Source organism: Cherax quadricarinatus, chromosome 54 (assembly GCF_038502225.1).
Source record: "Cherax quadricarinatus isolate ZL_2023a chromosome 54, ASM3850222v1, whole genome shotgun sequence".
Lineage (NCBI taxonomy): Eukaryota > Metazoa > Arthropoda > Malacostraca > Decapoda > Parastacidae > Cherax > Cherax quadricarinatus.
In genome coordinates this window covers 10,872,718-10,888,779 of record NC_091345.1, presented here as the reverse complement: position 1 = coordinate 10,888,779, position 16,062 = coordinate 10,872,718, and the positions used below count along the sequence as shown (strand labels likewise).

General features: G+C 38.2%; 1 protein-coding gene across 9 annotated transcripts in view; it reads left to right on the top strand.

The window, feature by feature from the left end:
• The window catches only part of LOC128699073 (thiamine transporter 1), a 55,565-nt gene extending 39,696 nt beyond the window's left edge, over positions 1-15,869 (top strand). For 6 of the 9 annotated variants that reach the window (XM_070096593.1, XM_070096597.1, XM_070096589.1 and 3 more), the window contains 3 exons: positions 4,911-5,046; positions 11,523-11,689; positions 13,758-15,869. In XM_070096593.1, the coding sequence (XP_069952694.1) occupies positions 4,911-5,046; positions 11,523-11,689; positions 13,758-13,800 (346 nt within the window). In that variant the 3' untranslated portion in view covers positions 13,801-15,869. Of the gene's footprint in view, positions 1-4,910; positions 5,047-11,522 lie in introns of all 9 variants that reach the window. The other 3 variants (XM_070096596.1, XM_070096594.1, XM_070096595.1) reach the window with 3 other exon arrangements.
• The last annotated feature ends 193 nt before the right edge of the window (positions 15,870-16,062 follow it).

Below are 16,062 nucleotides of genomic sequence, written 5' to 3'. Positions count from 1 at the left end.
CAGACATTGTGTGCACACAAAATGTGAGCAAACTAGAGAGAGTGTGAGTGAGAGCTTAGGAATTGTACTTAAGAGTTAACTACCTACTTAAGTTATCCAAAAATGTTCCCCCTCCCAAAAATAAATGCAGACAATTACAAGCCGGTTAGCTAGACTTTTGAGTCCAAGAGGTGGAGAGTACAGTGCCTGCACTGTAAAGGAGGGGTTTGGGATATTTGCTGTTTGGAGTGACATCTGAACTGCCATATCTGAGTGCCTCTGCAATGACACTGATTATGCATGAATGATGGTGAAATTGTTTTTCTTTTTTGGGTCACCCTGCCTTGGTGGGAGACAGCCGATGTGTTACCGATGTGTTAAAAAAAAAAACAGGCAGGGTGACATGTCATTTATTTATTTATTTATTTTTCCCAAGATCATTTGTTTTAAGACAAAAATGTGCCATGCTGTGGAAATTGGCTATATTAATACATGTGCTACATTATACTGGAAACATGTCCAGATATCAGATTGGAGGCAGAGGTTCAGATTCAGGTAGGTTTGCCAGGACAGGTCCTGGCCAGGTCTTCTCCATGTAATGACCCGGAATAGAGGAAGTGAATGAATTTAGATATGGTAATTATGAGTAGACATGTTAGCAGATGAATCTGTAAAGTCAAAGCGAACCTTAGAATAAATAAATTATGAGATAAAGATAGGCAGTATGTTGAAGCATCTGTGAAAAGAAAGACATTTATTTATGCAGGCAAACATGGAATGTACCAGAGTGTAATGGTACCAACACTTTTATGTGGGTGTGAGGCATTGGATTTTTAAACATTGTAGTAGGAAAGGTGTTAGAGGTAGTGGAGATACCATGTTTGAGAGCAGTACATGATGTGAATATTATGCAGAAAATTTGGAGTGTAGAAATTTAAAGATGGTGGGGTTACTGAAAGTGTAAGTTAAATGCCTGAGTAGGGTTTGTTGAGGTGTTTTGTGCACTTAAAAAAGTATGGAGCAGCATAACATAATGCAAACAAAAGAGTGTATATAACTGAGGTGGAAGGGAAGAGGGATAGGTGGCATCCCAGGAAAGGGTGAAGGGAGAATGTAAAGGAGGTTTTGAGTGTTAGGGGCTTCAGCATCCAGCAGGCTTGTGTGTATGTTAGATCATGTTGTTAGAGTATGAGCAAAGTAACATGAAGGGATTCAGGAAAACTGGTTAGCTGGACTCGAGTCCTGAAGTGAGAAATGCAGTGCTTGCACTTTTTTTTACTTTTGTTTTACACCAATCAATTGTACAGGGTAAGAGCTATTATACTACCTCACTTTGAAAGAGGGATGGAGATATTGCATTTAAGAGGGTCATTTAAATTATGATATCTGCACACTTCTGGCAAGACAGCTATTGAATGAGTGATGGTGAATGTATTGTTTCCTTTTTTTTGTATTTTTTTTTTTCAACAAGTCGGCCGTCTCCCACCGAGGCAGGGTGACCCAAAGAGAAAGAAAATCCCCAAAAAGAAAATACTTTCATCATCATTCAACATTTTCACCTCACTCACACATAATCACTGTTTTAGCAGAGGTGCCCAGAATACAACAGTTTAGAAGTATATACGTATAAAAATACACAATATATCTCTCCAAACTGCCAATATCCCAAACCCCTCCTTTAGAGTGCAGGCATTGTACTTCCCATTTCCAGGACTCAAGTCCGGTTATATAAAATAACCGGTTTCCCTGAATCCCTTCACTAAATATTACTCTGCTCACACTCCAACAGATCGTCAGGTCCCAAATACCATTTGTCTCCATTCACTCCTATCTAACACGCTCACGCACGCTTGCTGGAAGTCCAAACCCCTCGCCCACAACACCTCCTTTACCCCCTCCCTCCAACCTTTTCGAGGACGACCCCTACCCTGCCTTCCTTCCCCTACAGATATATACACTCTCCATGTCATTCTACTTTGATCCATTCTCTCTAAATGACCAAACCACCTCAAAAAACCCTCTTCAGCTCTCTGACTAATACTTTTATTAACTCCACACCTTTTCCTAATTTCCACACTCCGAATTTTCTGCATAATATTTACACCACACATTGCTCTTAGACGGGACATCTCCACTGCCTCCAACCGCCTCCTTGCTGCAGCATTTACAACCCAAGCTTCACACCCATATAAGAGTGTTGGTACTACTATACTTTCATACATTCCCTTCTTTACCTCCATAGGTAACATTTTTTGCCTCCACATATACCTCAATGCACCACTCACCTTTTTTCCTTCATCAATTCTATGATTAACCTCATCCTTCATAAATCCATTCGCTGACACGTCAACTCCCAAATATTTGAAAACATTCACTTCTTCCATACTACTCCATACTATTACATATTATTATTATTATTGATAATATTATTGATAATATTATTTTTTTTTTTTTTTTTTCAACAAGTCGGTCGTCTCCCACCGAGGCAGGGTGACCCAAAAAAAAGAAAGAAAATCCCCAAAAAGAAAATACTTTCATCATCATTCAACACTTTCACCACACTCACACATTATCACTGCTTTTGCAGAGGTGCTCAGAATATAACAGTTTAGAAGCATATACGTATAGAGATACACAACATATCCCTCCAAACTGCCAATATCCCAAACCCCTCCTTTAGAGTGCAGGCATTGTACTTCCCATTTCCAGGACTCAAGTCCGGTTATATAAAATAACCGGTTTCCCTGAATCCCTTCACTAAATATTGCCCTGCTCACACTCCAACAGATCGTCAGGTCCCAAGTATCATTCGTCTCCATTCACTCCTATCTAACACGCTCATGCACGCTTGCTGGAAGTCCAAGCCCCTCACCCACAAAACCTCCTTTACCCCCTCTTTCCAACCCTTTCGAGGATGACCCCTACCCCTCTTTCCTTCCCCTATAGATTTATATGCTTTCCATGTCATTCTACTTTGATCCATTCTCTCTAAATGACCAAACCACCTCAACAACCCCTCTTCTGCCCTCTGGCTAATGCTTTTATTAACTCCACACCTTCTCCTAATTTCCACACTCCGAATTTTCTGCATAATATTTACACCACACATTGCCCTTAGACAGGACATCTCCACTGCCTCCAACCGTCTCCTCGCTGCTGCATTTACCACCCAAGCTTCACATCCATATAAGAGTGTTGGTACTACTATACTTTCATACATTCCCTTCTTTGCCTCCATAGATAACGTTTTTTTGACTCCACATATACCTCAACGCACCACTCACCTTTTTTCCCTCATCAATTCTATGATTAACCTCATCCTTCATAAATCCATCCACCGACACGTCAACTCCCAAGTATCTGAAAACATTCACTTCTTCCATACTCCTCCCCAATTTGATATCCAATTTTTCTTTATCTAAATCATTTGATACCCTCATCACCTTACTCTTTTCTATGTTCACTTTCAACTTTCTACCTTTACACACATTCTCAAACTCATCCACTAACCTTTGCAATTTTTCTTTAGAATCTCCCATAAGCACAGTATCATCAGCAAAAAGTAACTGTGTCAATTCCCATTTTGAATTTGATTCCCCATAATTTAATCCCACCCCTCTCCCGAACACCCTAGCATTTACTTCTTTTACAACCCCATCTATAAATATATTAAACAACCATGGTGACATTACACATCCCTGTCTAAGACCTACTTTTACCGGGAAGTATTCTCCCTCTCTTCTACACACCCTAACCTGAGCCTCACTATCCTCATAAAAGCTCTTTACAGCATTTAGTAACTTACCACCTATTCCATATACTTGCAACATCTGCCACATTGCTCCTCTATCCACTCTATCATATGCCTTTTCTAAATCCATAAATGCAATAAAAACTTCCCTACCTTTATCTAAATACTGTTCACATATATGCTTCAATGTAAACACTTGATCTACACATCCCCTACCCACTCTGAAACCTCCTTGCTCGTCCGCAATTCTACATTCTGTCTTACCTCTAATTCTTTCAATTATAACCCTACCGTATACTTTTCCTGGTATACTCAGTAAACTTATTCCTCTATAATTTTTACAATCTCTTTTGTCCCCTTTCCCTTTATATAAAGGGACTATACATGCTCTCCGCCAATCCCTAGGTACCTTCCCCTCTTTCATACATTTATTAAACAAAAGTACCAACCACTCCAACACTATATCCCCCCCTGCTTTTAACATTTCTGTCACGATCCCATCAGTTCCAGCTGCTTTACCCCCTTTCATTCTACGTAATGCCTCACGTACCTCCACCACACTTACATTCTGCTCTTCTTCACTCCTAAAAGATGGTATACCTCCCTGGCCAGTGCATGAAATTACCGCCTCCCTTTCTTCCTTAACATTTAAAAGTTCCTCAAAATATTCTCGCCATCTACCTAATACCTCCCTCTCCCCATCTACTAACTCCCCTACTCTGTTTTTAACTGACAAATCCATACTTTCCCTAGGCTTTCTTAACTTGTTTAATTCACTCCAAAATTTTTTCTTATTTTCATTAAAATTTCTTGACAGTGCCTCTCCCACTCTTTCATCTGCTCTCCTTTTGCACTCTCTCACCACTCTCTTCACCTTTCTTTTACTCTCCATATACTCTGCTCTTCTTATAACACTTCTGCTTTGTAAAAACCTCTCGTAAGCTACCTTTTTCTCTTTTATCACACCCTTTACTTCATCATTCCACCAATCACTCCTCTTTCCTCCTGCCCCCACCCTCCTATAACCACAAACTTCTGCCCCACATTCTAATACTGCATTTTTAAAACTATTCCAACCCTCTTCAAATAATAATATTGTTATTTAACACACCCTACCTTGGCAAGTGTGTTAAAAAGAAATAATAATAATAATAATAGTCATAAATAACTTCCTTTACAGTTATCAAGTTGCAAAACAGTTGAAAGCTGATAGTTATGGACTGGTGTTTGGCATCAACATGTTTATATCACTACTCTTACAATCCCTTCTCACGTTTGTGGTTGTTGAAACTCTAGAAATTGAGCCGAACATACAGGTAAGTTCAGGAAAGTAGAGTAAGCTTTACTTTTAGCATATTCACCTGTATTATTCCCACCCCAACTTTTAAAGTGCCTGTAATATACTTCCCAACCTCCAAAACTTACATCTGGCTAGCCAGTTTCTCTGAACCTCTTCATAGACACATTATTCTTTCTTTCAACACACCAGCCGTATCCCACCGAGGCGGGGTGGCCCAAAAGGAAAAACAAAAGTTTCTCCTTTCACATTTAGTAATATATACAGGAGAAGGGGTTACTAGCCCCTTGCTCCTGGCATTTTAGTCGCCTCTTACAACACGCATAGCTTACGGAGGAAGAATTCTGTTCCACTTCCCCATGGAGATAAGAGGAAATAAACAAGAACAAGAGCTAGTAAGAAAATAGAAGAAAACCCAGAGGGGTGTGTATACATATGCTTGTACATGTATGTGTAGTGTGACCTAAGTGTAAGCAGAAGTAGCAAGACGTACCTGAAACCTTGCATGTTTATGAGACAGAAAAAACACCAGCAATCCTACCATCGTGTAAAACAATTACAGGCTTACGTTTTACACTCACTTGGCAGGACGGTAGTACCTCCCTGGGCGGTTGCTGTCTACCAACCTACTACCTAGGAGACACATTATTGTATGTATTAAATTTTACAGGCCCATACAATCACTCATTCTGATCTGGCACTCACATAGGCTTAATAGGTGTACAGCTCCCTGCCTCTCAACACCCTCTCCTTTCACACCTGCAGAGATCCCCTATATAGGATTGATGTCAAGAATGAGGAGGGAAAGGATGGGTATGATAGAGGTTTGAAAATGGTTGTAGATAACTGAAAGGGAGGTTTGTCACTGATGAACATTCAACTGTTTGCTCAACTTTTGTCAGTCGACCTTTGATTTACTTGCTTTGAAATGTGACTCCTGCCAGCCTGATTGTTACCTTAAGTTAATAGTTTAACACACTTTGTCAAAATGTACAATATTTATATTAATTAAATAATTGAAAGAATGAATAATTTGACTATTCAACATGATAAATAGAATCACCACTAGAATAAATCACTTTTTACACTTGTAATATTTATCAGGTCTTAAGCTAATGTGCTGTATTAAGGTCATGGATAGATAACATATAAATCATTATTTCACAGTTTAAGTACTATGAATTCAGTAAAAACAGGCATGTAATTCTGTTCTTCTTTAATAGTATCTTGTGTCATGTGTAATCCAGTACAATACGAGGAAAACTCTGACTAAATAGCTACCAAGGATGGGATACCTTGAGCTTGACTCTGCTCCTGAACCACAAATAATCACAATATTTCCCACATAAGGACAACCTGTATATGATATTTATATTTTGTAGGTAGTAGGTTGGTAGACAGCAACTGCCCAGGGAGGTGCTACCGTGCTGCCAAGTGAGAGTAAAACGGAAGCCTGTACACCTACTATCCTACTTACAACCTGCTCGACATACGACCACTCGTACTTACAACCATACTGTTTACAGCTTAGCTTAAGTTATTTTGTACTTTTCTGTTTGTGCATACGAATGTTTTCATGCATACGAATGTTTTGTATGCAAATGAACAACTGTTTGTGTTGTTGGACTTGCGTCCATTTTGATTTACAACTGGTTGGTCGGAACCAAGCTCGGTTGTAAGTCGGATGGTAGGTGTATTTGTTTTTCATGATGGTAGGATTGCTGGTGTGTCTTTCTGTCTCATAAACTTGCAAGACTTCAGGTATGTCTTGCTACTTCTACTTACACTTAGGTCACACTACACATGCATGTACATGTTTATGTATACACATTCATCTGAGGTTTCTTTGATTTTATCTTAATAGTTCTTGTTCTTATTACTTTTCCTTTCGTATCCATGGGGAAGTGGAATAAGAATCTTTCCTCCGTAAACCATGCGTGTTGTAAAAGTCAACTAAAATGTCGAGAACAGCGGGCTGTTTGAATGTACATGGATGTAGTGTGAATGATAAGAAAAGATGATTGTGGATGTTATGAATGAAAAGAAGCTAGATGTCCTGGCTCTAAGTGAAACAAAGCTGAAGGGGTTAGGAGAGTTTCAGTGGGGAGAAATAAATGGGATTAGGTCAGGGGTTTCTAATAGAGCTAAGGAAGGAGTAGCAATAATGTTGAAGGATAAGTTATGGCAGGAAAAGAGGGAATATAAATGTATAAATTCAAGGATTATGTGGTGTAAGATAAGGGTTGGATGTGAAAAATGGGTTATAGTAAGCATTTATGCACCTGGAGAAGAAAGAAGTGTAGAGGGGAAAGAGAGAAATTTTGGGAAATGTTTAATGAGTGCATGGGGAGTTTTGAACCAAGTGAGAGAGTACTTGTGTTTGGGGATCTCAATACTAAAGTGGATAAAAATGCTGAAGAGCCAGTAGTAGGTAAATTTTGGGTGCCAGGGGTAAATGAAAATAGAAAGCCTTTAATTGAACTGTGTGCATAAAGAGGTTTGGTAATAAGTAATGTATATTTTATGAAAAAGCGGATAAATAAGCATACAAGGTGTGATATAGCACGTAATGAAAGTAGTTTGTTAGATTATATATTGGTGGATAAAACGGTTGATGGGTAGGCTTCAGGATGTGCATGTTTATAGAGGGGCAACAAATATATTGGATCATTATTTAGGTGTAACTACAGTTAGAGTAAGAGGTAGATGGGACAAATGGAAAATGGCAACAGTAAGTGAGAGAGAGAGGGTAAAGTTTATAAACTCAAGGAGGAGGAAGTTAGGGTGAGTTATAAGCAACTATTGGCAGAAAGGTGGGCTAATGCAAGTATGGGTAGTGGGGGAGTTGAAGAGGTATGGGTAGTGTGGAAATTAGGAGGAGGTATGGAGTTACTAAAAGTATTAGTCGCAGGGTTGAAGAGGGGTTGTTGAGATGGTTTGGTCATTTAGAGAATGGAACAAAGTAGAATGATTTGGAGAGTGTATAAATCTGTAGGGGAAGGAAGGTGGGGTAGGGGTCATCTTCAAAAAGGTTCGAGAGAGGGGGTAAAGGAAGTTTTGTGGGCAAGGGGCTTGGACTTCCAGTAAGGGTACGTGAGCGTGTTAGATAGTGAATGGAGATGAACGGCTTTTGGAACCTGACGAGCTGTTGGAGTGTGAGCGAGGTAATATTTTGTGAAGGGATTCAGGGAAACTGGTTAGCCGGACTTGAGTCCTGGAAATGGGAAGTACAGTGCCTGCACTTAAACCCGTAAATGGTCCAAATGTATATATATGTTGTTACCGCTAGTGCCCCAAACGTATATAAACGTTTTATTTTTCGTGCCTTCAAATTTCGCACGATTGGCCTGAGATGCCTTGTCAGCATAGAATGGGTCTTAACACTCAGTGTGCACTGTATTAAAAAAATCTGGGACCACTTAATATCTTGTGGGAGCACTAGTTCAAATGAGTGCCAGCTAGAATAAACAGCGCTGCAAACACCTGGGATTCACTGATTTCGTGTAGTATTAACTCTCCCATTTTAAGAAGAAAGTGATTTTGACCCTGAATTTACTGGCTTTGAGGTGGATGTGGCCATAAGTGGTCGAGGAAATATAAAAAAACCCTCGATAATATCCCATGTGCAATATTTGTGCAACACCCTTTCAGAATGTCTTATAACCTATGCCCTAAGTAAAGAGAGAGAATTCTGGAATGTAATACTTGTTCAGCAGGCTGGCTGGCCAACTGCATGGCTGGCCGGCTGCTGGCGGCCTGGCTCTATCTCTGTTTGTCTGTATCTGTCTATCTCTTTCTTTCTGTCTCACACGTACACATAAATACAAGTATACAGTGTAAATTACGTAGGATAACCCAAAAGAATCCAGACAAAGTGCTATACTCTGCTTGAAGAGATGAGTAAACGTGATGATGCAGACTTGTGGCTCTCTCTGAGACAGAGAGCTAGATGGGTAGACAGATAAATAGGGAGCTTGACAGACAGACACATGTTTGTGTACCAGCAAAAACAAAGCGGGCCGACACTCATCAAATGTCACCTCCAATCTTATCAAGTCTTATCACCTCACCCTCGTGTATACTCATCAAATGTCACCTCTTAACATGTTTTCTCATCTTGCCGCTTTACTGTCATGGGTGGACCGAGGCTTGTTTTACATGCTTCAAGGGAAGCATGTAAAACAAGCTTCAGACTGCTACTACTGCCTCCTCCTCCTCCTCTTCTTTTTTACTCCCATGTGTCCAAGACAATAGTAAATGGCCAAGGCAGGTGTAGTTGTCCACCTGTCAGTGTGCTTGTGATAATTTGAGTGCAATTTCAGTGCCTAATACTAGTGTCAGAACAAAGATTGCTTATGAAATGCCAAGAACTACTATAAATTGTAATTATCAGAACATAAAAATTATATTGTTTTCTTACTAACACATCGGCCGATTTATTCCAAGGCAGGGTGGCCCGAAAAAGATAAACTTTCATCATTCACTCCATCACTGTCTTGCCAGAGGGGTGCTTTACACTACAGTTATAAAGCTGCAACATTAACACACCTTCAGAGTGTAGACACTGTACTTCCCATCTCCAGGACTTAAGTCTGGCCTGCAAGTTTCCCTGAATCCCTTCATAAATGTTGCTTTCCTCACACTCCAACAGCACGTCAATTATTACAACCCAATTGTCTCCATTGACTCCTATCAAATATGCTCATACACGCTGGAAGTCCAAGCCCCTCGCACACAAAACCTCCTTTACCCCCTTCCTAGGCCGACCCCAACCACTCCTTCCCTCCACAAGAGATTTATACACTCTCGAATTCATTCTGTTTTGTTTCATTCTCTCTACATGTCCGAACCACCTCTACAACCCCTCCTCAGCCCTCTGGATAATAGTTTTGGTAATCCCACACCTCCTAATTTCCAAACTACGAATTCTCTGCATTATATTCACACCACACATTGCCCTCAGACAAGACAACTCCACTGCCTCCAGCCTTCTCTTCATTGCAACATTCATCACCCATGCTTCACACCCATACAAGTGTGTTGATACAACTATACTCTCGTACATTCCCTTCTTTGTCTCCACAGACTCCTAAGTGCACCACTCGCCCTTTTTCCCTAATCAATTCTGTGTTTCACCTCATCTTTCATAGACCCATCTGCTGACACGTCCACTTCTAAATATCTGAATACATTCACCTCCTTCATACTCTCTCCCTCCAATCTGATATCCAATCTTTCGTCACCTAATCTTTTTATCCTCATAACCTTACTCTTTCCTATATTCACTTTTAATTTTCTTCTTTTACATACCCTACCAAATTCATCTACCAACCTCTGCAGCTTCTCTTCAGAATCTCCCAAAAGCACCGTGTCATCAGCAAAGAGCAACTGTGACAACTCCCACTTTGTGTTTGATTCTTTATCTTTTAACTCCACGCCTCTTGTCAAGACCCTCGCATTCACTTCTCTTACAACCCCATCTATAAATATATTGAACAACCACGGTGACATCACACATCCTTGTCTAAGGCCTACTTTTACTGAGAAATAATCTCCCTCTCTCCTATATACTCTAACCTGAGCCTCACTATCCTCATAAAAACTCTCCACTAGTTTCAGTAACCTACCTCCTATTCCATACACCTGCAACATCTGCCACATTGCCCCTCTATCCACCCTGTCATATGGCTTTTCCAAATCCATAAATGTTCACCTATATGTTTCACTGTAAACACTTGGTTTACACACCCTCTACCTTTCCTAAAGCCTCCTTGTTCATCTGCTATCCTACTCTTAATTCTTTTGATAATAATTCTACCATACACTTTACCAGGTATACTCAACAGACTTATTCCCCTATAATTTTTGCACTCTCTTTTATCCCCTTTGCTCTTTATTTCCATAAAAAAAAAAATTATTTTTCAAAATATTCGGGGCACTGGGGTAGTGAACGTATATGTACGTTTGGACCGTTTACGGGTTAAAGGAGGGATTTGGGATATTGGCCGTTTGGAGGGACATCTGAACTGTCGTATCTGAGCGCCTCTGCAAATACAGCCATTATGTATGAGGGATGGTGAAAGTGTTGAATGATGAAAGTTTTTTCTTTCTTTTTGGGTCACTCTGCCTTGGTGGAAAATGGCCAACGTGTTAAAAAAAAAAAACGTGAATAAACTATTTGCACAAGGCATACAGATAAAACTGATGGATGTTTGTTTGCTTCGTATGAATAAAGGTGTTGTGTATAGAGGTTATCATTTTGGTGTTAGGATGTGTTCCTTTCACTTCCCTTTGAAGTAAGTTGCCTGTCAGCCTACTCTCACTTTTGGCTTCCTTGTTTTATACACCCATCCAAGCCTCTTTGTTATACAAGTTCATAAAAACATTAACTAAGATTAAATGACTTATTGCTTATTGAATATATTATGGTGTATACCTATACATTATTCTAGTGAGATTTGAAGTTCAATGCTCTGTTTTCTTCTCTTACAACAGTTCATCATTTATGGTGTCTACTACATGGTCCTTGCTTTCTTCTTCTTCGTATTGTCAGCATATGCTTGTGGAAAGCTGGGGTGTGATGGGCTGCGAGAAATTGATGTGTGGGAAAAACAACCAGAATGTTCAAACCAAGAACCACCTGTTGGAACGACAGAAGCACAGTAAGAGTGCAACATGCCCTCACCTTAATTGTTAAGTCTTGCATACTGGGTATTATAAATTTGAAATTCATTAATTAAATAAGAATTGTAAAATAAATTAAATTCAAAAACCTATTTCTGTATCTATAGGATATATTGAAGTTCATTTCCTGTGGATAAAATTACTGGTAAGTCCTTAATTTGCAAAGGTTTGAATACAGTAAATTTATCTCTGTATGCAGTATTAACTTTAAGGCATAATATCATAGTATCTTGGTTTGATTTGATTAAACTGAAAGCAGCTTTTATTGCTAGATCAAAAGCCCCTCAGTATTGAGGCATCCTCTTTGAAGGGCTTGAAACCATAAACTATTCCATTCCATACTAAAAATGTTTATGAAAATAATTTGTATAAACTGTATGGTCTTACTTGTTTCTTGTACAGTATTTACCTTATTTGATGCCATTTCAGTGCTTATTCTGACAGTGTTAATGAATATTCATAATACGGTATATTATTTGTCAAAAAGTTATTTCTAACACTATTATATTAAGGGAAAAATGCTAAACCCAGAGTAGACAGTAAAAAATCAGCAAGACCAAATCCACATATTGCCATAGCAGTCAAACAAATAAGAGTACATGGGTATATATTAGTTTATTTTTCAACATAAAATTATAATAAATTAAATTTAAATGCGTTAGTGTGAGTAAAGGTTTAATTACAACATATATTTACTATGCATTAATACTGTATCTGATGAATACAGCAAGAGGAATCAAATATTGTATTGTATTTTAGTAATTTATGTATAATAGACATACTCGGTGTTATAAAGGCACGGTGTTTCCATGATACTAGTTAAATAATGCTGCATACGTGTCTCTTGTACATTTGCTGGAATTTTTTACAGTACGTTGTTTATAACAACTCATTGGTAGTGTGTTCAGCTCATAACAAAAGACCCTGTCTTCTTACACCTATTACTCATTCACTAAGCATTGAATGGGTACAGTACCTGGATGACAGGCAACTGTTGTGGGCAGCAACTTTGAAAAGAGGACCAAAGAAATGCAATGGAAATAAGCAATACTGAGTGACTTTCTTGGGTTATCCTGTATTATTAGACCTCTGGGGCTAATCTGAAGAATTTTTTTTCATACAATTACAATGCTGTATGTACTGTATTGAGCACGTGTTTATTTTAATAAGAGAAATAGGAGGCATTCAGATTCAGTCCAAGGAAGTCTAAGATAAGTCCAGTTCCTTGGATCTAGGCATCTTCCTTGTGGGGTGAGCATGTTATAACTGTAGATGATTGTTACAAAATTATTGGGCAAGTAAAGATAAAAAGTTTTAAAGAATTTTGTTTGGGTGGGGAAAATGTGTAAAACAGAGTGCATGTTGCACATAGAGTAGAAGAAATTCTGTTGCTTAGGCAAATTGCTAAATCAACTGAGACTTGTCATGGGAGACTGTGCCAGTCATAACTATCACTAAGTCACATGACTTGGAGGTTCTAAATAGGTTAATTTGTTAGAAGAGCATGCAGTATGCTCACTTATCAGTGTTGTGAATTGTTCTCAGTTGATTTATTGGCCAAACTGTTATTATTTGAATTTTATTTTCAGCAATTATTTGTGAAAATAAAACTATAGTAAACCTCTCTATTTAATGAACTAATTGGGGAAGCAGGTGGCCAGTATGGCAGTTGTGGTGGATAGAGAAAGATTATTTTACTCTAACAATAATGAACAATTCTGTGACCAAAGGACTGTGTCCATTGTTTCCGAATCTGTTGATCCAGTGTATTTTGCTCCATAGTAATCCGTTCTCCTGTATACATTACTAAATTTGAAAAGAGAAACTTTTGTGTAAATAATCAGGTTTCAAACCTTGTTATAGGCACAAAATTTCTGTAGTTAATTTACTTTTATTCTCGGTAATTAAAGTCGTATAGGAAACATACATTATAAAAGATTTCATTTTAGGAAAATGCATGTTAAGTACCCTAATGCTGTATCGTAGAACTTGTTCCATATAAATTTTTATTTAATTACAGGAATTTAGTAGCATTTCCTATTACAGGGTAATCAGCTGGTCTCGCTACCAAGATCACCAGCCTGCTTAATCAGTAATTATTAGTTTGAAGTATGTTTAATTACCTTTGGTAACTTTCTGTATAAGTATTATGTGATAAACATTTGAGTAATGTGTTAGTGAAAGGAGATTCAGTGTCTGGGGAAAACCAACACATTGTGAGCTCAGCAAAATAACAGGTAAGATGCAGCAAATTTGTACAAGTTGTCCCATTTGAGAAGTCGGTATTAAAAATATCACTAAAAGAATAATCACATTCATTAAGATTTGAGAAAATCTTGTGCAACATTAACCAACTTTAAAATAGCCTTCAGATATAGGTAGAAAATGCCAAGAAAAAAAAAAAAAAAGCAGTTTACATCATATGTTAAAGACAGACCATAGCCCACATGAACATTTTTATTAGGGAAACCCTTTATTATGTGATGTATCCTTACAGTGGGGTTTAGTGCTCTTTTTAATTTCAAATAATTCCTTACAGTGGATCTTTATCAAATACAGCCCCACTGCAAGTTAAATGTTATCAAATAGACTTCCTGAAAAGTGTTTTACAAACCGGGAAATACACTAAACAATTTTAGTTAATACCCAGCATTGGTTATAAACCTCCATTAACAAGGCTATATTAAAATCAGCACACAAGTTTACTGATGTCCTGGCAGTCACCCCTGAGCAACAGGGAAGTTCCCAGGAGCTCCCCAAGGTAACAGGCAAGGGTGAAAAATATTTTCTTTATAAAGTATATCTTTATTAAAATTATTACAAATTACTGATTTACCAAATAGTTTGTTAATTGGACAAGTCAACAGATGAATCTACAAAAGACAAGGTAAACCATAGAGTAGATGAGGGGGGAAAAGGAGGTGGAAGGTATATTAAGGAATCTGTGGAGCAAAAAAAAAAAAAGTACCATAGTGGTACCAACACTTAAATGGTGTGAGGCATGGGTTTTAAATATTACAGCAAGGAAACTAGAAGCAACAGAGAAATCTTGAGAGCAACATGGTGTGAATATCATGTAGGGTATTTGGAGTACAGAGATTAGGTCTAAGTCAGAGGGTTGGTGCATGTAGAAAGGGGGAAGAGGGATAGGATGAAGATGCTATAAATATGGGGTGGTAGTAGGGAAAGGGGTCATGCCAGTAATGGTTAGGAGGAGGAGGTAAAAAGAGGCTTGAACATGTTAGAAAGGAATGAATGGGGAGAAAAAAAAAGAAGTGATGTTTAATGGATGTGCTGTAGTGTGTGAGCAGAGTAACTTATGAATGGATTCGGGGAAAACTGGTTAGCCAAACAGGGATTAATAAAATGTAATATATAATCGAGAGATTATTTAAGCCTTAAACTATCCAAAATCTATGTCCATAGACTAATTAGTACATTTTTGCAGTCTAAATGTAAGAATGTGACTTTCATTATGTGAACATCTTGGGTCTTGTGTGGAAAATTTATATACAATAAAAACATTTGAGAGCTTTATGTCTTACCAGAAAGATTATTTATTAACAGTCATTACAAGGCAGATACTTTATAGGAAAACCACAACTGATGTGTATGTATATCATTCTACACATCAGATAACAGTAATGTTATGTACAAGTTTCCTTCCTTTTATGCAGGTTCACTTTGTGAATTTCCTTTTATGTAATGTGTCCATATCAACTATTATACTTTTAGTGAATTCTATCAGTGCTTTTTGGAAAATGTATTTAATATCTTTTTATGCAGAATTAAATATTAGGATGGCTTGGAAGCTTAGTATAACTGCAATGGACATAAAACAACTGTCACACAAGTGAAGGGCACCTTTGTTTTGATAGACTGCAAATAAAACTTGGCAAGTCTGGGCCCTCCTGGCACAAGTAATTCAGTGCACACCCTAGTAAAATGACACCAAAGGTTATGTGTACAACATATTACGTTCTGACAAGTGAGGCACGTTGAAAGAATTTCACCAAGGAAAACCTTTGATACACATTTCACCTACACTGAGGCTTGATAAAGTACTTAATAAAGCACTACAGTGGGTGAGACATTGTTTAATAAAGGTTATCCCCACTAAGTGTATTATAAATTACCACTTGTCAACTTACACCATTTCTACCCTGACAAAAATGGTAAATAAAAATGGTGAAGTAAAAACATGCCAGGTCCATCTTGGTGATGTATAGCACGTGAGCACCATGTACCTTTACATAGAAAATGTCCTCTAACATGACAGGCATTACAGTTGATTCATACTCTGAGGGAAATGTTATTTATTTTTTTTTTTTATCACACTGGCCGATTCCCA